A 22,295-nucleotide genomic window follows, 5' to 3' on the forward strand; every position below is an offset into this window, starting at 1 on the left:
TTCCCTCAGTAGCTTGGATGTCCGGATTTCACCTCTCTCCCAACACTGGAGCTTTAGGCAGAAGCTGCGGGGAGGCTGGAGACAGGCCTAGACTCCAGGTCCCGGCTACGGAAGCAGCCTGAGCCCACAGCTGGGGATGGGGGTCTTCCGGGCACCCAGCAGATGCTCTGTGTGTGATACTTGGTCTCTGTGCTCTCCATAGGCCTCGGTTTTCCCGGGCTGCCTCTATCTGAGCCAGCTCTGAGGCTTGCTGACTCCCTACCATCGGAGGCATAGCTGAAAAGGTGTCAGATGGATAGATACCTCTACTCAGGGTGTCCCATGGACTGCCGGTTTGGCCTGGGAATATGGGGCACTAATGTTATGTCTTCTCTTCTCACTGGACTGGAATTGGCTGATGTTGGAGTATTTGGGTGAGGGTGGGAAGAACAGCAGACCGTGAATCGGGGCCGGGCCGGACTCTACTCAGAGGACCCCGGGGTGGGATCCTGGTGGCCTGAGAAGGACCTTGGGACGTCTCTCTGCTAGAGACAGGGGCTAAGGCAGGTGGGGCAGCAACTATCCCTCCGGGATTCCTTTCCAGCCGCTCATCACTGTGGGCTGTCTAGGCCTGCTTTGCAGAGAGCTGCCTCTCCTGGTCATGTCCAGAGGAAAGTTCCCTTTTGAAATGAATGAAACCTCCCTTGTCAAAATGAGGGCTCCAAGGAAAGGGAGTGTGGGAGAGCAGCGGGGAGGGTGTTGGGGTGGAGGGTGGACTGGCACTCTCTTGCCTGGGGCCTCACCTTGCCCAGGGCTTTGATGCCCATCAAGTCCACAAAGCTGACCCCACTCATATCAAGGATGATGGTGTGGAAGGTGACAAAGGGTGGGACGCTGGCCAGCATGTCACTGGGCTCACTGGGGGTCTCAGCGGAGGCTGGTGGCTCACAGTGGGCCGCTGGGGAGCTGTCAGGGCTGAAGGTGATGTAGGAGACGCTGGCGCCGTTAGCAGGAGTCTGGTTGTTGTTGGGGTCCGTTGGGGAGGCGTTCTCGAAGTCCTGCTGAAGCTCCTGCAGGGAGACAGTCTGGGAATGGGGGGGGTGGGGGTAGGGCATCATCAGACTGAATCAGACTTTGCCATAGTTGAGGCAGGGGCAAGGAATGTGCAGGTGGGGGTCAGTAACATCAAGAATGTCGAGGTGGTGAATACGAGCCCCCAGAAACCCGCAGAGAGGGCACCTCCCAATGGCCTTTCCCCAGGCCGGGACTGCGTGCTCAGTCTCCCACCATCCAGACAACGCTGGAGGAGGCATCCGGGAGAGGCGCGGACGCCTCGGCCCACTCCGCTGTGGGAGAAAGGGCCTCTGGAAACAACCGTGCCCGAGAACTCCCACCCTCACATCTAACCTGGGTGGGCACCCCAGCAAATTCACCGTTGCTCCCCATTTGGGGTTGTTCCTAAGTTTATGCGCCATATCCCGTCTTAGCCAGAAAGTGAGGAAGGGCCGTGGAGCTCTATGGTTACCCCCAGAAGCTGGCGTCCCCCCACCCAAGGGGAAGAATGACCAGAGACTTTATGTCTTTGCTTCAAGGGGTGCTGGGGGGGGAGGCCCTGGGGGCAGGATCCAGGAGGATAGGCTCCTCCTAGCGTCAGTTCACCTTGGTTTTCATAAACAGAGACTTCCTCTGCTGTGTGGGCCTCAGCATCCCCTTCTCCTGCCTCCTGAGGTATTTTTGCTTGGCCAGCAGCACTTTCTGGGGGTCCACACCTGTCTGCAGGGTGAGAACAATTGCAGTTTGGACCTCTTTGGAGGTGGCCTGCCTCCCAGCCCTCTTTCTCCCATCTTCTCTGATCAGCCCCTCTGGCCATCAGAGTCCTGAATCCTACCTTGGCAATGACCTTTTGCCTGAAGATCTCCGAGTTGGCAAAGTAGAGAGGGGAGCAGTAAGTGACAATCTTAACCCCTTCGATTTCCTGGACCTAGGACAGGGAGATTGAACTCAGGGGGCAGGCATGTCTTTATTGGCTTTTTTTTTTTTTTTAAACCCTCTTTACTTTGGGGTGGGGGCAGGGCAAAAGAAATAGGTCTTAACTTTGGATTACTTACCCTGTTATAGGTCTTGGGATTAACATAAATGTCAGTGTCCATGACCTGGGCCAAAGCATAGCCATTTCGACTGGGTGAAAAAGGAAAAGAAAAAAAAAAAAAGATCATGCTAAAAGCCAGTGGGCCTGGAAGGATGCTGGGATGGGAGCGGGGGCAGAAGCAGGATGGATGGGGTCCCTTTCTCCTCCCCGGGCATGCTGGGTTGGTCTTTCTATACTGGAGACACATGCCTGGTGGCCTATGGCTAGGCTATGACCTGAAGGATGACAGGTGGGGCCTTGACATGGCTCCCAGCCTGGGGCTCGGCACAGAGAAGAGGTAGAGTATGTGAGGTGACAAGCTTGGGTGGCCCCGAAGTCACCACTTCCTGGTTCTGAGTTCTCCAGGAGAGAAGACAGTGCTACCCTCGCATAGAACATCCTTCCTGCCCTGGCCTGAAACCTCTTCCTGCGGTGCCCCTGGCCTGTACCCTTTAACCTTTTTTATAGGAAGGACACGGCATCTGTCCTCTGGCCTGGTATTCCCCTGGGGAGGGTCCCGTTTGGTCTGGGGACTGGCAATGCCCTTGGACAGATTCCTGTTCTTCCCCTACTTTGTCTGCCCCTAGCCCTCGAGCCCGGGAAGGCTTCCTCTGGGGCTTTTGAGATATGGCAATCGGTCAGGCCAGCCTGGGCGTGGGCGGGGGGCGGCCCACTGCTGTGCCTTGCCGGGGAGGGGGGGCCGTTACTTACAACTGAGTCTGGAAGACCACCACCAGGGCGGAGAAGGCGACGCCCACGGCTACACCATACGGCAGGCTCAGGAAGAACGAGGACAGGAAGCTGACCGTCCAGACACACTGTGAGGACAGACACGTCACAGCAGGCCTGGGGAGAAGGCTTGCCTCTTCTGGGAGGTCTTTTGGGAATAGCCAAGGCCCATTCAACAGGCCAAGGCCTGTTTCTGCAAACTCAGACCCGCCCTCCCCTTTGCACGGAATTTTTGGCCCTGTCTTATGTATTGCGGCTCTGGGCGCGCTTGCCTGTCTCCCCCAGATGAAGCGTGGCTAGCAAGCTCGCTGGGTTTTTAGGAGGCGGCCAGGCCACCCAGGGAGGCAGCGTGGAGCACACTGAGAGCCTGAGGGTCAGATCCACCCGGGGTTCAAAGTTTCATTCTCCCACTCACTAGTGATGTGAGCCGAGTTGCCTGACCCACAAAAGGGGAGCAGGGACACCTGTTTCATGACAGGATGAAAGAGCTAAGCCACCTAAAGGTCCTAGCCTAGCGACGGGCACCCAGTGGTCACCCCACAAGCATGAGCTCCCTTTCTCCACCTAACGGGAGGCTGTGTACGCCCGACACAGACTCAGGGGTCTTCCCCGCCTAACCGCCTGTGGTCTGGCTTTGTGGGTGGGGGCAGGGTTGGCTGCTGTTGGTTGGACACCTTGATTGTCCTTTACAGTCTCCCAAATTCCTCTAAAGGAAACAAATCTGCCCACATTCCTGCAGAGAACAGTGAGGCTCAGATAGGAGTCCAAGCACAATGTAAATCTCAGGGACAATTGTCAGGGGGGAGAATTGTGGCAATGTGGTCAAAGCAGATCAGTAGGGTGGGCACTGGAACGTGAATTTCCCCTATCCTCATCACTCACTGGGGGACCCCGGATGGACCGCTCATTTCTCTGGCTTTAAGGATTTTCCTCATGCAGGCAACCCCAGGAGACAGTACCACGCAGAGGTTTGCCTGTCTGAGATTTGGGTTCCAAACCTGACTACTACTTACTACCCCTGTGGCCTTTGACAAGTTCTGTAACCTCTCTGAGCCTTGGTTTCCTTATTTTTTTTTTTTTTTAAAGTTTTATGTATCTAAGTCATCTCTACACCCGATGTGGGGCTCGAACTCACGACCCAGAGATCAAGAGTTGCACGCTCGTCTGAGCGAGTCAGCCAGGGGCCCCTTGGTTTCATCATCTTGAAAGGAAGTCAGTAAATCCTCTCCCAAGTTATGGTGGAGCTTAACTGGGGATGGTGGTTGTAATTGTCGGTACCTGGTAATCTTAATAGTCTTGTCCAACGCAAGATGCATTGGGACCATGACTAATCATAACAGTCATGTTTGCTGAGCGTGGCATAGCTGCCCGGTGCTTTCCCGGTGCTTTTCATTTAATCCCCAACCCCAGTGTGTGATGCGGCTATGACTGTCATCCCCATTACAGAGGAGGAAACAGCATTCCAGAGAGATCTGGCAACTCACTCAAGATCCCAGTACACTGGCTTTAGGTTCTAGGGTTTTTATTGTCACTGTTTTTTTTTAGAACTATTTCTTTCTGCTTTTGCTCTTTTTGCAACTACAGATCATAAAAATAACCATAGCTACGTTTTATGGGACCCAGGGTACAAATCAGATAACATGCTTCTTGCTTGTATTATCTCATTTCTTCCTCATAAACACCCTGGGGCGTGGGTGGGTACAGAGCATAAGATACCTATTTCTCAGATGAGAAAGCCAAGACTCAGAGAAGTTAAGGGACTTGCTGGTTTAGGGCCAAGCATAGAGCCAGTGAGCAGCTGAGATAAGGTGTGAACACAGGATGCCTCACTCCAAACCCTGGGCTCTTGGCAGCTGGTTCTGCAACGAGGGAGCCGCAGAGCAAAGGGATCCTGGACAGAAAGAGCTGACGGGGCTGTGGGGTTGGAGGTGGGAACCAGGGGCCTGGAGGGGTACCCAGAGGCCCCCCTATACCTACACAGTCCAGCTTGCTCTTCTTCCACAGGTAGTAAGGGTCAGCGAGCTGCCTGAGCGAGTTCTTGAGGTTGACAGCGATCAGTGCTCCCAGCACAGACTGGAGAAACAGAACATCACTCTTCCTCACCTGGGGGACCCCCTTCTTCCTCCCATCCTACACACCCCCGACCCTGGTGTCTCATAGGACAAAGCTGTAGTTCCAGAACACCTCTGCTGCCAGAGCCCCCAGATCTCTGCACTCCATCTTAGGGTTGGAGAGTGCAGGTCCAAGGCCGTGGGGCCCCTCCTGGCCCTTCTCCATGCCACCCCTCCCCCCTCTCTAACACCCCCCCCCCCCCCCGTGCCAAGAGCCTTCTGAGTCAGACACTCCTAAGCACTTGTAAACACTGATGGGGGGACTGACCCTGGGGTCAGAAGGCTGGAGTTGGAGACCAGCCCTGCACTTATGAGCTGTATCACCACACATCATTAAGGCCTCAGCCTCAGTTTCTCTCACCTATAAAAGGAGGAAAGTAAACCCTGTGTTGTCTACTTCACAGGTTGTGATCGGGACAAAGCATGACCCCGTCGTCACTTTGTAGAGGGTCACACAATGCCTAGGGATTATTCTTACTGGAGTCTCCCGTCTGCCTCCGCTCTCCCGCTGCACTCTTACCTTGGGGAGAGGGTATAGATAGGACCCCAGGACCAGCATGGTGATCATCACGACCAGGGACACACACAGGCTTGCCACCTGTTCCGGAGAAAGAGTTGGGAACAGGGCATAGGGGTGATATTCTTGTTCTTGGCTTATTTCCAACAGATTCCTTTGGTGGAGTGGAGACCGATGGGGGAGAGGAAGGTTGGAGAAACCGCTGGCCCGCCTTGCAGGTGTCCCGGCTTCTCTGGGGCCGCTGTTTTGTTTCCCTCTCACCTCTCCCCTCAACTGCCCTGCTATAGCACTCACCTGGGACTTCCCTCCAGCTCCATCCACAGCCAGAGTGACAGAGAGGGCACAGCAAATGACATGGATTTTAAAGAAGGAGCCAAAGAAGTTGCTGCAGCCCAGGGCGATCATCTCCTGTGGGGACAGGGGCAGGATTGGAGGTGGGGGCTATGGGGGGCGGGCAGCAGGTAGAGACCAACATAGTCATCCATGCAGACTGGATGTTGGGCCTTGGACTTGAGAATGACCCTACAGCTAGAAGGCCAGACACTCCCAAGCAAGCTGAAGGCAGCCTCCTGTGGTCAGAGCCCCTCCTGCTCACCGGCACGCACCTTGCTCACCACAGCCCCAAGAGCCCCACAGTACTTGTCGCCAGGCCTCTGTGGGACGGGGCCCGTCCTGCTTTGCCCTGTAGGTGGCTGGACCTACCTGGTTCGAATCCACATCATAGCCGTGCTTGCTGGCCAGAGTCCTGCCCATGGCCAGGTTGATGACATAGCCCACAATGGCCAGCGAGAAGGCTGTGCCCATCATGTCCTTCCACTGGGAAACCACAGGCAACACGGGAGTGGGGAACCTGCCAAGGAGCCAGAGAGCAGGCAGGGCCCGGAAGTGTGAGAAAAGGAGAGCGAGTCCTTTCTCAACCCATGGGGACTGGTCAGGCTCCACAGTGTGCCCGGGTCTACGTCCTCAGTATGACCCTGTGAGGAGCTGCCATACTCCCATCAACAAAAGCAGAAACCAAGACATAGGAACTCACTCCTCTGAGGTCCTAAAGCCAGTAAGTGGTGGGATCTCGTGTGTTCACGCCCAGGTTCTGGACTCTGTTCTCACTAGTCCACAGATCCACAGTCCCCAACTCCCTGCCCTCTCCTTCTCCCCCTCCAGCCTCTTCTCCAGCCCTGCAACACAGGCACCACCTTCCCCTCCCAGGGCCTGGCGTGGTGCCTGGCACAGAGTCGATGCTCCACACATGTTGTTTTGAGGCTAATAGCTTCCTTTCCACATGGAGGAAAAGAGCCAACACATTAGAGCAGGCGAAGAGCCAGCAAAGGGCTGATCAGAGAGGCTTTGCTCTGGCAGCATCCAGTAAATGGGACATCTGGGGAGCTGTGTGGTGGTTAAGATTCGCTGTTTGTAATACAGCTGATTGCATGGCTCTCTTCCAAAACAAATAACAGAAATCATTTCCACTTGGTCATTGCCATAGAGTCTACAGTGCTTCCTCATCGAGGTTGTCCTCTCTGGGTCTCTGAGCCCAGGCCTTCATGCAGGACATGTTGTTGGGGGGTGGGCAGGCATCTTGGGCACCCGGACTCACCCATGTTGGATCTCTCCCACGATCTGCATGTGATACTTTTGGGGCATCTTGCAGCCCCCAGAGATAGCTGTCGCCACCACCACCTGCAAACCCCAAAATGCAGAATGGGAATGGGCAGGGCAGGGCTCTCCCAAGCCTTCCTTTTCTCTGGGGACCCCAAATCCAACTCTCCTTCTCTCTCAAAGGGGAACAACCCAAGGAGCAGGGAAGAGTGGGAGCCATGTACAGAGGGATGGAATGGATTTACCCAACTGCCGATTCTACTGGCCGCCAGTGGAGGGGGAGGCAAAGGTCGGTAGGGGCTCTCCCTCGGCCTTGGGTGGAGCTGAACTCCATTTCTCATGGCCTCTCCAGCCTGGCCCCCAACACTCCAGCCCCAGATGGGGTCCTTACCACGATCATCTCCGTAGGGATGGGGAAGCGGATCCTGTGCATATAACGAGCGTTGAGTTCCTTCACCAGCACCAGGAAGACGCCACTGATGAGGGCGAAGATGAGCGAGGCGATGTTGGTGTGGGGGAGGTTTTTGCAAATGTCAATGAAGGTCTGGGGGAGAGAGCGCCATGCTCATGGACTCCCACCTCTTCTTCCTGTGCTATCCCCACCCTGGGGTGTCTAACCCAGTGGAAGGATGTCGTCAATGTGAATGGAGGCACACCAAAGCAGTATTCAGACCCTGGTCTCCCACAGCTCCCCATTTTCCTCCTGCCTCTCCCAAAGGGTTTGCTGGGAGTTCACGCCAAGTGTGGGAATGCTGATTCTTTTTCTCTTTTTCTCTAGAAAGAATCTGAGCTCAAGGAAGAGAGTTGGAGATAAGACGTAAGGAAGGAATTCCCAGGCAAGGAGGGGTTGAGGCACTACATCAAGGAACTGATGAAGAATGGATAACTCCTTTTCTGCAGGGATTAACCATGGAGAGCCTCAGTGAGCCCTCAAGGTCATGGTTTCACCCTTGCTCCCAAAGTGGGAGCCCCCAGAGAATCCTTTCGGAACTGTGGGTCGACCGGGGGTCAACCTTGTTTGCGAACATCGTGTAAGGAGGAGCTCACAGCTTCTTCCAACAGTAACATCTGCTCTGTGCCTGCTTGAGCCCCTCCCCATCTGCAGGGGTGTGCTCCTAGACTCACAAAGATGATGGACCCCGGGCCTGCGTAGGAAGGGATGGTCAGTCCAAAGATGTATTTGAGCACCGAGATCAGGATCTGCAGGCCGGCCGCCGTCATGAAGCCCCGGATGAAGGACTCGGACAGGTAGATGGCCACAAAACCAAACTGCACGAAGCCCAAGCCCATCTGAGACGAGAGGGGTGGGGGTGGGGGGGATGAATGAGAGGGGTTGGCAGTGCCCGCAACGGCCAGACCCAAACCCGGGCTGGAGTTCCAGGCAGGAGCCCCAGGGAAATGAGTCTTTTGTGACCGGGTCCCGCCCTCTGCTGTGCCAGGTGGATCCTGAGTTGGCGTAGGGGCACAGGCCTCTTTGTCGCTTCCTCTCTCTGGCTTTGGTTTTCTTATCTGAAGAATACACCGGGTCCTCCCCCAGAGAGGCCCCTCCTCTCTCAGTAGATGACACCACCATCTACCCAGTGGGCTAACCAAAAACTTGGAGGTCATCCTCCCTCAACCCCACATCCAGCCTACCACCAACGCTCTTAACGGCCCTGGCCAAATGTTCCGTAAGTCCGCCCCATCATGGGGGCCCTCTCCGTGGCTGCCACCCTGGTCTAGCCCTCGTGAGTCTTGCCTGGGCCTCTGCAGAGTCTCCTGACAGGCCCCCTGCTTGGGTTCTTCTAAACCACTTCCCACTTCTCCTCTCCGTGGCCTGAATGACCTTAGAGACCGCCAATCCCACCCAAAGGCACTGTGTAGGGGACAGACATCAGCCTCCATTGTCCAGCCTCTGCCTCTATTTCCAGCCCCGTCTCTGGCCCATCCCCCAAAGCCACCTGCTGTCCAGCCACCCCAAACTTCTTGCCTCATCATTCCCCGGTCAGTTCACACCCTCAGGCCTCCACGCTCTGGGGTGTGTTCCCTCTGCCTGGACTGTCCTCCTGTGCCTCGTTCGTTCGGTTCCCGGCCAACCTCTACTCATCCTTTAGACTCAGGTCAAATGTCACCTCCTCTCTGAGGCGAGGCCTTCCCCGACTCTCGACACCCTCTTGGCTGCTCCCACACCCTTTGAACACAGCTCTGTTACTCAGCTAATCTCACGGCCTCCACGCTGATCTGTTCACACGACTACTTCCTCTGCTGGGCTGGGAGCTCCTGGGGAACTGGGCCTCTTCTCTCCTTATTGTTCCCCTGAGGCCTAGCCCAGCGAAGCAACCAGAAACATTAACTGAATGAGTGCACGAATTAAAGGCGTCGTCTGAGGTTGGTTGCTTCCTGCTCTAGTGTCCCACCAGGCATCATTTCCCGTCATAAAACCTAGCAGAGGGGCACCCGGGTGGCTCAGTCGGTTAAGCATCTGCCTTTGGCTCAGGTCCTGGGATGGTACCCCGCATTGGACCCCCTTCTCCTTCTCTGTCTTGCTCCTCTCTCTGCTCATGCTCTCTCTCTTTCTCAAATCAATAAAATCCTAAAACAGAAAACACCAAGCCCTCCCTCCCCCCACCGAAAACAACAACAACAAAACAAAACAAAACAAAAAAACCCAAAAACAAAAACAAAAAAACACCAAAAACGCAAACCAAACAAACAACCTAGCAGAGGCCTCTGTAGTTTGTGTAACTGATGTGGAACAGGAGAGGCTGTGGCTTGGGGTAGAGGAGGTGGAGGGGGTGAGGGATGTTAGAGAACTGGGACGGCTGTGCTGGCAGAGGGACGGGCCTGGGAGACGGTGGCAGAGAGAGGCGGTGAGCCTTCCGGATAGTCTGGGACTTGGGACAATTTTACCAGGGGCAGATGCTGGTCTCGGGGCCTGTGGGAGGCGGTGGGGAGAGACACTGATTTCTGGAGGTCTTTTGTGGGCCCGGGAATGGGGAAGTGGGAGAAGGTAGAGCCTTGAATCAGCTTCAGTGTCAAAAACTGGGCTTTGGAGGCAGGGGCAGGACGGAAAAGATGCTCTCCCGAGACTGAGCCCTTGGCAGGGACGCGGCCGTCCCCTCACCTGGATGATGGCCGTCAGGCAGGCCAGGGTTGCGGACACGTGCAGCCTCTCAGCCTCCATGGCCGCCGTGTCCACGTAGCTCTTGTTGGTGGCATTGTCGAAGACCCAGAACTTCGACTCTGGGGCCAGCTGCAGACAGATGTTACCCACCAGGATGCTGATAACGGCAAAGGTACCTGCGGTGCCCACCCAGCCAGCGAGTCAGAGGTTTGGACCACAGCCCTGGACAAACAGAAAGGGGCCCAGCAGAGCTTCCCTGCCCTCGGAGGGATGGGTCCCCCCACCTCCAACGTTCCTCTCCAGCAACAAAACAGTTGCTCACACGTAACCGTGACCTGCACTTTCAAGAGGCTTTCACCTCGGCTGCTAGTGTGATTTCGTCGGGCGCGAGAAGAAACGAGCTTGGAAACGCAAGCAGTGCCTAATCCAGAAACAGGCCTTGTGAGCAGGCCCTTGTCTCCCCGTCACTTAGCACCAGAGAGCGCCAAGTGTTTCTGCAGGGACCAGTGTGAGAGTGACAGGGCAGTTTCCCATGTCTGTTGGGCACTTTGGGGCTCACAGTATATCCTGGTCCACCTATGGCTCCCAACATTCTGGGGAGGGGGACGGAGCAAGGAGTGCTAAATGGGCTCACGGGCAGCTCTGTGGTTTCTCTAAGGTCGCAGGGGACCTGGGAGTGACGTTCACAGTGACAGTCCCTTTGGGACCAACGGGCACCCGCTCTAGGAGAAGGCAGATGGAAGACAGAAACCCCTCTGCCATGCCTCCTGTCCTCGGGGTCCAGGCCACCTTGCCCGCTGAGAGGGGAGAGGCCTTACCTGGCACCATCTGGTGTATACCCCCCAGGAAGAAGTAGGTGAGGAGGGGGAAGAAGGAGGAGTAGAGGCCGTTGACGGCAGGAAGGTTGGCCAGCAGAGCAAATGCCATGCCTGCAGAGGACAAACAGATTGCAGGCTCAGGGGTAGGGCTGGGTTGTGGAGGTCACAGGGGGCCGGGAGAGAGAGAAGGGGGAGCGGCAGGCCACGGGCACCTCCTAGGGCACGGACCCCTCACCTTGTGGGACCTGGATGGATCCACCACTGAGTCCGCCCAGCAGGTCGGGGATGATGTAGTCTTTGATCTTGTACTTGGGGAGCCAGGAGAGCACAGGGAGCAGCCCAAACACCACAGCTTTGATCTTGGCCGAGGAACATCTGAGGGAAGAGGACAGGCTTCCAGTCAGCACAGCATGGTTTGGACACTCCGAGTTGCGGAGGGATTACAAGCTCCCGTTCCTGGTCATTCATTCATCCACTCATTCATTCGGAATTCATTCAGCATTCCGTAAGCACCCACGCTGGGCCTGATGCCGGGGACGCTGAGGAGAAGGGCCGGGGCTTTCTTTAGGGAGCCGTCCACATGCCCTGGGCTTTAGCTGGGCATCTTCCGAAGCTGGCTGCTCCCCTGGGACATCATGTGACTTGGTGTGAAGGCATGGATTTGGGGTCGCTTAGCCTTCCAAGCCACAGGGTCCAACCCCCATCTCAGATGGCCTTTCTCCAGTCTGACGGAACACAGGGCTGGGCACCCAGGTGAGCTTCTGCAGCTTGGTGTACACACCGGGTTGTAATTACTTGCTTTTCTTCTCTCGCTCTCACTGGACAGCAAACCCCACCACGGCCAAGAGTCTGGCTGTCTTGTTCATCTTGTGTATCTTGTACATTGTATCGGGCTGCTTAGTAAATATTTGCGGAGTAACTGAATGAATGGATGATTGAAAGGTGGGCTGGTATTGGAGCTCAGTCGGAGTAGGGGCTACCGCCATCTTCCGCAGCACCGCACCCCAAAGAAAGCTCCATCGTGCTTGCAGGGTATGCCTCTGCGGACCCACCATCCCTCGTGTGTGATGACTCCGATGTTGGGGTTCTTCTTACTGTTAGTTCATCGGGTGTGCGGAAAGAATCGGGGAGCTGTTCGTTTGTCAGGGCAGGGTGGGGAAAATTCCCCACCTTCCCTGTTTGTTGAACACCTGGAGGTCTTTTCATCGAAACTCAGGAGTGGTAGGAACAAGGGCCTACAAACTTGAGGGTGACAGCTCGTGGATTGATGACTGGAGGGAGGTGGGAGGCATTTGCTTTTCTTCTCCCAGTTGAGGGAACTCAAATACTCGGGGCCCACGTGGTGACTCACTGGCCTGCTCTGATTAGGACTCCTTTCCTTCCCGGCACCAATTCCTGCTCTTTGCTGTTGTTCAACAATAGTTTCCCTGATCCTGGGTCCCCTGGATGGCACCCAAGACTAAAATCAATACAGACAATGCTTTGTACCCTGTGGAGAGCCTGGACAGATTTTCTGTCCCAGCCTCCACTCTGGGAAAGGCATCACCACCAACACCCTCCGGGGGCAGGTGGCTGCCTCTCCCATCCTGGGGATGGTGGACAGGGCATTGGACCAGTGGCAAATAGCTGAAAGCATCTCTAAAGCTTTGTCCTAAGGGAGACCCAGCCCTGCAGAACTCACTCAAGTTTGTTTGTGGCAGAGAAACCGGACTCCCCAACACAGAGCTGACTAGGGGAAGACACACCACCGCCCTGGAGCTCATACCTGCCCTGCTGTGGGGCAAGCCTGCCGCATGTTGGGCAAGGCGATCTGAGGCCCCAGAGAAGGGCTGGAAACAGATGCCAAACACCTCTACAGAGGCTTCAGAGCCCAAGAGGGAAGTGGACAGCGGGATTAGTTTCTAGCCATTCATTCATTCCTTCATTGAACAAATATTTATTGGAGCGCCTTCTGGGCGTCAGGCACTGTTTAAGGCTCAGTGCCAGCCTCGTGGGAATTGTTGGTTCCCTCTACCACTTTATAGTTTTAATCTATAATCTTTTTGGCCAACAGCAGATACCCTCAACCCTCCAGCACAGAAACAACCCAAACTCCAGCAGTTTGGGAACCACAGTTGACAGAGCCTGCCTATCTGAGGAACCCAGCTGTGGGTACGGTGCCCAGGCACTGAACACCCAAGGCTTTGGCTGTAGCCTGGCAGAAAGGAGTCTCCTGGGAGAAGCAGGGTTGGACCAGGGCTAGTAGTGAGGACTCCAGTGGGTGATTCCCCCAGCCTAAACCAGTTCCACCAGCATCTCCACTTCAGCCATTGCCAGTGACCTCAATCCAGGTAACTGAATCAGCTGTTTCCCCAGGGGCGTGAGGAAGAGCAAGCCAGCCCACAGCCAGGACCGAGCAAAGTCTGCCAGGACTGTAGGAAGAGGGAAGGTGAAGCTCATAGCCTCAGGTTTCTGCAGGATGAGCAGAGATCATCTCATGAAGCCCCCCCACCCCGCCATTGCAGGTGAGGTTCTGCTGCCCCCCAGCACGGTGCCAGAGATCTGAGAGTAGAAAGAACCTGGGGGTCTGGAAGGACCGTATCCTGGTAGGGCTCCTCTAGGAAAGCCCAGAAATTTAAGGGCTGCCTTTGGGCCATCTCTGGATCCGCAGAAGGAAGGAACATCTAGGCAGGAAAGAGGACAAAGGGCAGGGAGTGGTGGCGGCTACAGATTTGTCTTGATCAGGAGGGAAAGGACATTAAAGGAAGGGTTCTGATGCCCCCACTGCCCCTGGGGTAGCACGCCCATCTAGAGCTCCCTTAAGAACCCAAGAGAGACTTGAGTGGACAGAGAATACAGCAGAACCTCATGCCAGGGATTGGAGATGCCCTACAGCTCTTCTGGAACTGGGGCTGCTAGTCCCTCCCCCCACACTCCCCGGTGCCACTCCAGGTGTGAGTGTCAGTCCAGGAGAGCTTGTAGGATCTTAAAGTCAGGGTTCCAGAACCTTCCCTCCCCACGGCTTCCCCCAGCCCTGTCTCAGCCGTACCCCGGTGCAGACGGGATTTTTGGTGGGGAGCAGCAGAAAGAGGCGTCTGGGCTCTGGGCCATGTTACCTGAAGGCATGGCGAAGTTTCTCTCCCAGGGGGTACGTCCGGTCCTTCTTCTCAAACTCATCATCAAGGACGGTGAGAGAGTATGCAGCTCGGTCTACCACGTAGCGGGGCCTGGGCTGGCTCATGTCTGGGGCATTGACAAGCTTTGGAAGAGGCAGAGGAGGGGGAGACGAGGGGCATCTCTGGCTGGCGCCGGCTCGGGCCTTCTCTCTCTCTCCAGTGCGGGCCAAGCAGGCTTTTATCCTGGTTTTTCCCCGCCCCCACCCAGCAAGGTGCCTCCCTTCCCGCTTTCAGGTCTTTCCACCAGACTCACTTCTTTTGGTGGCCTTCCTTCCCAGGCACTGATGAGGCACACACTTGCCCTGGCTGTTTTGCTTGGCGCCCAGCACGTGGCTGGCACACCACCCCTGTGACGTCACTGTCACCCCCGCCGCACACCAGGCAAAGAGGAGGTGGGAGTACAAAGGCAGGAGTCACGGCTGGATATCAGCCCGTGGGTCCTGTCCCCCACCCCCAGCCCCAGGCTCTGGTGCCCCCACAAGCCTCAGGGCACTCTCCCCAGACCTCAGTTTCCCTGGCAGAAAGGCTCATACCGTTCAGCCAGTCATCTTGGGGGAAATAGAGAAAATGGCCTGCCTGGAGGCAGGGGGATGGCTGAGATGACCTCAGGAGGACCCTTCTTGAAAGAGACACCTAGGACTTCACCAACAGGTTTTCCCAGAGGGATAATGGCGCGTTTGGGGAAATCAGGATGGTCTGAACCGGCTGGCTCTCCCACGGCTTCCTGGGCCTAACCTTTCCCCCACCCTTGTGTACTGGCGTTTCTCTCCTCCTTGCTTTTTGCGCAATGCTGCTGATGTTCCAGGAGCTGAGCAGGGCAGAGCTGAGTGCCGGGGCCCCTGAGGCCCAGAGGAGCTCCCTGTGGGAACCATCCCCCATCCTTCCTACAACGACGGGTCCCTCCTCTTGTCCCCTGCTCCTGGCAGCTGGGAGAACCCCCTGGGGGGGACCTTGGAGGCAGGAGGGAGAGGGAAGAGGTAGGGCACGTTTGAGGGAAGGAGGTGGGGAGTGTGGAGTGACCATGGCCAGTCTGACAAAAGATTGGAAATGGGGTTGAAAGTGAGAAACCACTTAGGGGGCTAGGGACAACCCTTGTCTTCCTCTGGGAGAACCTGGGTGCATAGGGCTTGTCGGAGGTGAGCAGGTTGGTAAATGACTTTTGTGGACGAGACCACGGCAGATAGATGGAAAGTACATTAACAAGGGTCCAGAAACCTGGCTTCCGGTCCTGGCTTTACTGGTGAGCGGGAACAGACATCACCCCACTAAGCCTCAGATTCCTTGTCAGTAAAATGGGAGTAACATATCTATCTCACTGGGTTGTGAGCACAGATGAGTTATGGGCAAGAAAGGGATGTTTAAAATGTACAAAAAACGAGGCAAATGTGAGTTGCTATTATTGGTAAGATTTTACCCAAGCTGTTGAAGTTTGGGTTGGTGAATTCCATTCATTTGCTCATGGGACCCTGAAGCCTGTCAGAACGTATAAGTAGAGGGACCTGGGAGGCTCAGTCAATTGAGCCTCTGCCTTCAGCTCAGGTCATGATCTCAGGGTCCTGGGATCGTCGGGCTCCTTGCTCATCGGGAAGCCTCCTTCTTCCTCTCCCTCTGCCCTTTCCCTCTGCTCATGTTTCTTCTCTCTCTTTTTCTTTCTCTCTCAAATAAATTAAAAAAAAAAAAGAGCCTACAAGCAAAGGTGGGGTGCCTGGCAAACCCCCAGGGTGATAGGCAGCTGGGAGGGAGCTGGGGAGAGAAACTGCCCACAGTGCCTATGCCCAGCCCCTCGCCGGGCGCTCTGTACGTCCTCACCAAATGCTTGTGGAACGAATCAATAAATGGTGTTTTGAAGAAGATATGGGCAGAAATGAGTAAGAGCAATGACACAAGAAGCATTTCAGTGGGAGAAGCAAGAGGCAGAGTGGCGTAAAGAAAACCAGCACCTGCTTTAGAACCAGAATGAGCTGCGTTCAAAGATTCAGTTTCTTCATCTGTAAATGGGGGTAATAACCGTCCCGGGTGGCTGCCGTGAGGACGAAATGAGACCGCGTGTGCGAAGTGGCTGCGCTTCCCAGGCGCCCAGTAGATGGTAACGGTGATGATTACTATGATTAAGATGGGAGGGTGCCTCCTTCGTCTTGGGAGAGACTACGGAAAGACAACCAGCCCTTCACCCTCCAGTGAGGTGGGTGCCCTTCCCCCGACTCCTCCCCACCCTCTTCAGGGGCTTCGAGGCTCTAGCTTTACAGTGTCTTCCCTGGCTAGCCCTCTGGGAGCGATGAGTAAGGAGCATGACCGTCCAGAGGAAACAGAGCTCCAGCCCGGCTTGGGAGAAGTACTTGTGCTTTGGAGGAAGGGGTCTGTCCCTGGCCACCAAACAGACTGTCTGCAAAGGAATGGCCAAGAAGTTCAAGGGGAGCTGGACCCGAAGAGAGAGCCCTTTGGGAGAGCCCCTTGGAAGAGTAGGTGGTGGGAGACCTTGCCTCCGTGCCCCTGGCAGGTGGTGGGGGGCCCCTGAAGCCCCTTCCCAGGCTGCTCTCAAAGGTTCTAAGTTCTAGTGGGTGGGAGGGGGTTAACATCCGATTCCACAGAGCCCTGCTAACCCAGCGCCCCTCACTTCCCCATTTCCTCAGTGGGATCTTCTTCCCTGTCACCCAGGCCACCTCCACATATGTCCCTGCCCTTTCTTTCCCCACCCGGCCTCCACCTTCAGCTGCTCACCAAATGTCATTGCTATTTCTTTCCACTGTCCCTCCTGTCCCTCACCCCCTCAGCTCTTATCTCACACCTGGACTATTGCATTAGTCTTCTGATTGATTTCCCCGGCTGCAGCCTACACCCCCTTATCAGAAACCCTCAGCCTCCTCATTTCCAGGTGGATCAAACCCCAACTCCTTATTTTGGCATGTTCGTCCTTTTACCATCTGGCCCTGTTTTGGTGGAGTTGGAAGAATTGTTGGCTAGGTCCCCTGACACCATTCAGGAAACCACCTCCCGTCCCCGACAGGCTTGGCCCCGTTTTACCCCTGTGCTCTCTCCACACTTTCCTCCTTTCCTGCGATGCCCTGACTCACTCTGCCTCCCTAGACCAGCCCAGCCTTAAGACCTGCTTACGTTCCTCCTCCTCCCCTCCCCTCCCTCGCCTCTTTGCCGTGCCCTCTTCCTCCTCCTCCTCTTCCTCTTCTATGAAGCTTTTGCTGACCACCCTGGCCTAGGATCTCTTCTTCTCCTCTGACCTCCCTTTATTTGAGCCCCTCCAGTCTGCACACCAGTGTTGGCTTTGGCTACTCCCAGCTGTCACTTCCAGGGAAGGGAGAGAGGCAAGGGGGTGGTGGTGGTGGAAATCCTTCTGGGAGGGGGATGACTCAGGACTGTTTCTGCCCCAGTGGCAGGCTTCCTATGGATGGGGACCAGATGCTAGGGGAGTCCCCGCTTGCACAGGCTAACCGAGGAGAAAAACTCCCTTGCTTAATTGGAATGCAAAATCGGCCCGGTCCCATGCACTCTGCCTGTTTCATTCAAGAAATAAGGTGTTGAAATCAAGAAGGCTCTGGGAACTCTCCCAATCCCGACTTGGTACCACACCAAAGAAGAGGAACCCAGCAGCCAGCTCCACTCCAGAACTTTTGTCTAGAAGGGAACTTACGCCTGAGGCTGGTCTAATCTTCTTGTTTTGTCGATAAAGAGACTGAGTCTTAGCAGGAGGTGGTATGGGGAGTTGAACGGGGGCCTTGGACTCCATCTTAGCTGCTCCCGTTGGGTCCCCGACCTTCCAGGGGCGACCCTGCTCTTGCTTTCTGGGGGTCGTCCCTTAGTGGCCTCCAGAGTACTCCTTTCGGAACACCCCAGCTGACGAGGCAGGACTTCCGGGTTCTGCCTCTCCTCTCCAGAGCTCTGTAGGGGCTCTGATGGCCTCTTCATGCCCTTGGCTTTCCCAGGACGATGACAGACCGGGTGGCGAATCTGCAGCCACGGGAGCTGCCCCAACTCCTGGTGAGGAGGTGGCCCGGTCCTACTTCCTAATTCCAAGAGTAGGGTTGAGGTGGGGTGGGGCTTAGGAGGGGGGTTACTTCATCCCTGGGCCAGTTCTGTGGGCTGAGAGGGAGAGGGGGATGGGAGAGGCCAAGTGGCAGGAGGCAAGGGCTCTGGAGAGGGAAGGGGTTCCCAGGGACCCCCGGAGAGGGCACCTGCAAGGCTAGATTAGGGGTGGGAAGGTGAGAGAGGGAGCAAGAAAGGGAGAGGTGTAGGGGACAGAAGACTTGATCCCTGGTTAAACAAACACAGCCCTGCCGAGTGATGTCAGCCTCGCTGAAAAAAAAAGTGAAAAAAAAGTCGAGGGCTCTGTTGCCCTAGGTGTGTAGCAAGGAGCCCAGCCTCTCGTCAAAGAGTGTCAGCCCCTCTGCGCCTCCCCTCCCCCACCGGATCAGGGAGAAATGGCAGGTGCCATGTGACGATATTGAGGAACAAAAGGGTGCCCCTGCCGCCTCCTGCTCTGTGGAGAGAAGGAGGGGCAGGTCCCGATTTGCTGGAGAGACCTGGTTAGGGGGGCGGGGGAGAGCTGTGGGGTTTAAGGGAAGTAGAGGGCCAGAAGGAAAGGGCATGCAGAGGGTAGGAGGGGTGGGTGTGTGGACAATTTCCAAGGCTTGGCAGGGAAATGGGGTCACATCTGGGGCAAGGGGGATTCAGGGGTTTTGCGGCGCTAAGGAGCTGGTGGGGAACAAAGGGGAAATGGACTCCATGTGTGGGGCGGTATGGGCTGAGTAGACCTCCTCCCAGGCTTCTTCGGGGCCCCTCATCAGGATCCTAATTCCCCCCTGCAGTGAATTCATGCGAAAGAAAGCCCACAGGTATCTCTTCTTGGGCACGTTTCTGACTGGGTCTGTCTACATCTGTACAAAACTGTGGGCAGAGATGGGCTTGGGCACGGTGCCCGAGTTAATGCATAGAAAGGCTTGGAACGGTGCCTGCGTGAGCGAGCAACAGATTCTGAGCGTGTCCTTATTGTTACCGCTTTGATTACTCTGGAGGATTCTCTTCCTCTCTCTGCAACCTCGGGCAGGTCCTTCTGCCTTTCTTGGCCTTTCTTTTCCTCTCTGTCCCTGCAGCCACAGCCAGGCCACCCCTTCCCTCTTCATGCCCTTGTCCCTCTCAGATTTTCCAGAACTGGTGAGAAGAAAAGCAGAACATCTCTTTACATGAGGGCAGGACATCTAGGGAGCCAGAAGGCCAAAAGCCCTCTGTGGGGTTTGGGTCAGGTCTGGAGGTGATTCTGTCATTGTGGCCCACGGTGACTTCCTCCTCAGTCCCGCTGTGTGTTGGGGGTGGGGGGAAGGGGAGGGGTGGGGGGAAGGGGAGGGGTTGGGGGGGGTTCCTGGATGACCACCTGTGCCAGGCACGGGAGCAGGCGCGGGAGCAACCCCGGCATGGCCAGCTCACCCTGGCATTCTTATCACTTGTCCCGACCTGGGCGGTCACTGTGTTCTGGGAAAGAAAAGGTCACTCTGAGGTTTCCCCTTTGCTTTAGCGGCTGCTTGCTTCCCGCCTCATCCAGGGCGGGACCCCCAGGGAAGGAGCCATCTCTGAGTGGGCTGGTGGGTGAGAGCTGGGGATGGGATAGGAGGCTTGGCGTCTCAGCTGGGGACTGTGTCCCCGACAGGAGAGGTGAGGGTATAGAGGCTATAGGTCTCCAAAGTGTTTTTATCAATATCCTTTTATTTTATTGTCCCCATGTTTCTTGGGCAAACTTCTCACCCCCTTTCTACCCTGGCATGATTTCCTTATCAGTCACTTGAAGGGGAAGACGAGATGTCCCTGAGTGGCCTTCCTGTCCCCTGGCTTGTCTGAGGACACTTGCAGCCGAGAGATTCACAGTTACCAGCCCCAAATCCCACTCCTTATCTCTACGCCCACTCTCCCCTCCTTCTCTGCTGTCCCTGCTGGGGACGGAGATGGTTGCTGGCTGAAGAAAACCAACTCCAGCAAAAGGGATCAGGGTCAGACTCTGAAAAGCACTTTCCAGCAGGGAGAGCCGACCAAGGTCATGGGCTCCCTGATACAGACACTTAAAATAGACTCCTAGAGGTCTGCAAGGAGAGGAGGGTTAGTCTTACTTGGAAGCGGGCAAATGGACAAGGAGACCAGCGAAGGACCCTGCTGGTCTCGATCAAGGAGTCCAGAGTTTCGTCCGCACAGAATGGGTCCCTCTTTCCCTCAAGGAGCTCGCCGGTGTCATTTTGGTTCAGTTCAACACACACTTTCTAAACACGATGATGTGTCAGTCTCTGGGAAGGCTCTGGACATTAAGAGATAAGAAAGAGTCCATCTCTGCACCCCAGGGATTTATCCAGATGAGCATTTAGAACAGTCTTTCAGGCCTGGGAAGTACCCGGAAGAGGCCATTATGGTGATGGAGGAGACGTGTGTGTTGGTGCCCATGTCGCCCGAAGGAGGGTTTTGCCAGGTTCTCAACACCAGGACTGTGGGGCTCTGGGTGTGAGGAGGGAGTGGGGAGGATCGTGAGGCTCTGGGAGAGGGTTGTCTGTGTGAGGGAAGCCATGGAGCGGGGATAGCCTTCTCTTTAGTTCGCCCTCCTTGGGACACTCTCCCACCCGAGGGGCACACTCTGAACGTGGGTCTTCCTCCTGGTGGCTCAGACCTGATGGGGCCAAGGGTAAGTGGGGAATTTATGCTAGAACGAGAAAAGATTTCTTGACCTAGGCTGGGGACCTCACTGGCTGATTTGGAGGAACGGGGGCACCGTCGGAGGGTGACCTGGGACCCCTCACAGCCTCAGGATGAGAAGTTAGGAAGCAGGGAGCTGATGGAAATGGCCCACACCACTGTCCTCACCCCTACCCTCCTGTGCTGAAGCATTTGCCTGGGACCAGGTCCCCTGGGTCCTGTTTCCCCGGCCCTATGGAGCTGTGCCCTTGCTGACCCTCTCCTAATCCTCTGGCTCCCTTCCTTCCGCCTCCTCCAACCTCTCAGGATTAATGGGGGCAGATGGGACCCCAGGCTGCCCATACAGCCGCCCTGAGCTGGTGGAGAGGTGAGCGAGTAGAAGAGAACATCTGGGGGGCCAAAGGAGGGGGAGACAGCCACACAGAAGCAAGCCAGCGAGCCAAGCATGAAGAGCTTTTTGCTTCCAAGACTTGAAAAGAGGGGAGCGATGCAGCCAGCGACTTCAAAGGCCGGTGTTCCGAGGAAGAGCCAATATTTTTGTTCTTTCCTTTGCGAAGGAAAGCGGCCCTTGGGAAGGAGCTAGCTCTTTCCCCTCACTCTGTTTTGGGGTCTGGCAGACCTCCTCCACGAGAGCGCCCATCCCACCAGCCCCCTTCAGCCTCCTGCCCTGCAGCTGAGGTCCTTCCATGCAAGGGAGCACCCTGGGGGCCCCTCCCAGGTGAAGGGCGGGGGGCTGCTCTCACACTTGGGGGCCCCAGAGGCTTTCCCACATGGGCTCAGGTTGACCAACAGCCTACCCCGTGACCGGTGGGCTCCTGTCAGCCCTCCCCGCTGCCGGCCCTCCTCAAGGGATGACCCCCGGCCCCATGGCGGAGGCCCGGGGAGGGGTGCTTACCAGTGGGTCAGAGGAGCCGGCCGGGCAGGGCTGCAGGTGTGTCTGGGGAGCAGGGAGCCGAAAGGTGTTCCGAGGTGTGCAAAAGGGCTCTGCTCAAATAATCCAGGGAGGCGTTTATAAATAACTTTACCTCAGGGCCACGGGGTGAGCCCCGGCTTCTGATTGGCTCTGAGGGGAAGTGGTTTTGAACACTACACCATAGCTAAGCCTGAGGAGATAGGAAAAGGAGATAAGGGGGAAAAGTTCCTAAATGAACAGCCCTTTTTTTGTTTTACCTGAGGAGCAGAGCTGTTTGATGGGAGCTTGGCACTTCCTAAATCCACCCCGAAGACAATAGGTCACATTCAGCGGGGCCCCTGCCCCACAGGCTCCCCCAAGGCGGCCAGCGGAGGCTGAGGAGGGGACAAGGGAGACCCCTCTCTGAGCTTGCTGTCCTGCCGCTCGGAGGGCTGGGGTCAAGCCAAAGAGCCTCTTGGACAATGAAACCCATTGAGGCCACCCGAAGGGTGGGGTCCCGGGGCTGCTTGCTTTGAAGAAGGGAGAGCTGGGCGGGTGTTGGGGGGACAGTAGACCTCTGAGTGAGGGG

The 22,295-nt window shown here is 56.1% G+C and overlaps 1 protein-coding gene across 6 annotated transcripts in view; it reads right to left on the minus strand.

Annotated features, from left to right (window-relative positions):
* Positions 1-21,795, minus strand: part of SLC26A9 (solute carrier family 26 member 9) — a 28,420-nt gene extending 6,625 nt beyond the window's left edge. The window contains exons 1-18 of one of the 6 annotated variants that reach the window (XM_044267763.1): positions 21,710-21,795; positions 14,390-14,494; positions 14,077-14,219; positions 11,217-11,356; positions 10,982-11,092; positions 10,164-10,339; positions 8,186-8,350; positions 7,452-7,604; positions 7,059-7,141; positions 6,167-6,314; positions 5,759-5,872; positions 5,468-5,545; positions 4,814-4,909; positions 2,819-2,925; positions 2,088-2,157; positions 1,868-1,960; positions 1,639-1,752; positions 783-1,064 (exon numbers count right to left, since the gene is read on the minus strand). In XM_044267763.1, the coding sequence (XP_044123698.1) occupies positions 783-1,064; positions 1,639-1,752; positions 1,868-1,960; positions 2,088-2,157; positions 2,819-2,925; positions 4,814-4,909; positions 5,468-5,545; positions 5,759-5,872; positions 6,167-6,314; positions 7,059-7,141; positions 7,452-7,604; positions 8,186-8,350; positions 10,164-10,339; positions 10,982-11,092; positions 11,217-11,356; positions 14,077-14,201 (2,055 nt within the window). In that variant the 5' untranslated portion in view covers positions 14,202-14,219; positions 14,390-14,494; positions 21,710-21,795. Of the gene's footprint in view, positions 1-782; positions 1,065-1,638; positions 1,753-1,867; positions 1,961-2,087; positions 2,158-2,818; positions 2,926-4,813; positions 4,910-5,467; positions 5,546-5,758; positions 5,873-6,166; positions 6,315-7,058; positions 7,142-7,451; positions 7,605-8,185; positions 8,351-10,163; positions 10,340-10,981; positions 11,093-11,216; positions 11,357-14,076; positions 14,220-14,389; positions 14,495-20,243; positions 20,426-21,709 lie in introns of those variants that run through there. The other 5 variants (XM_044267762.1, XM_044267760.1, XM_044267764.1 and 2 more) reach the window with 5 other exon arrangements.
* Positions 21,796-22,295: the final 500 nt, after the last annotated feature.

The sequence above is a fragment of the Neovison vison genome, chromosome 10 (assembly GCF_020171115.1).
Source record: "Neovison vison isolate M4711 chromosome 10, ASM_NN_V1, whole genome shotgun sequence".
Classification (NCBI taxonomy): domain Eukaryota; kingdom Metazoa; phylum Chordata; class Mammalia; order Carnivora; family Mustelidae; genus Neogale; species Neogale vison.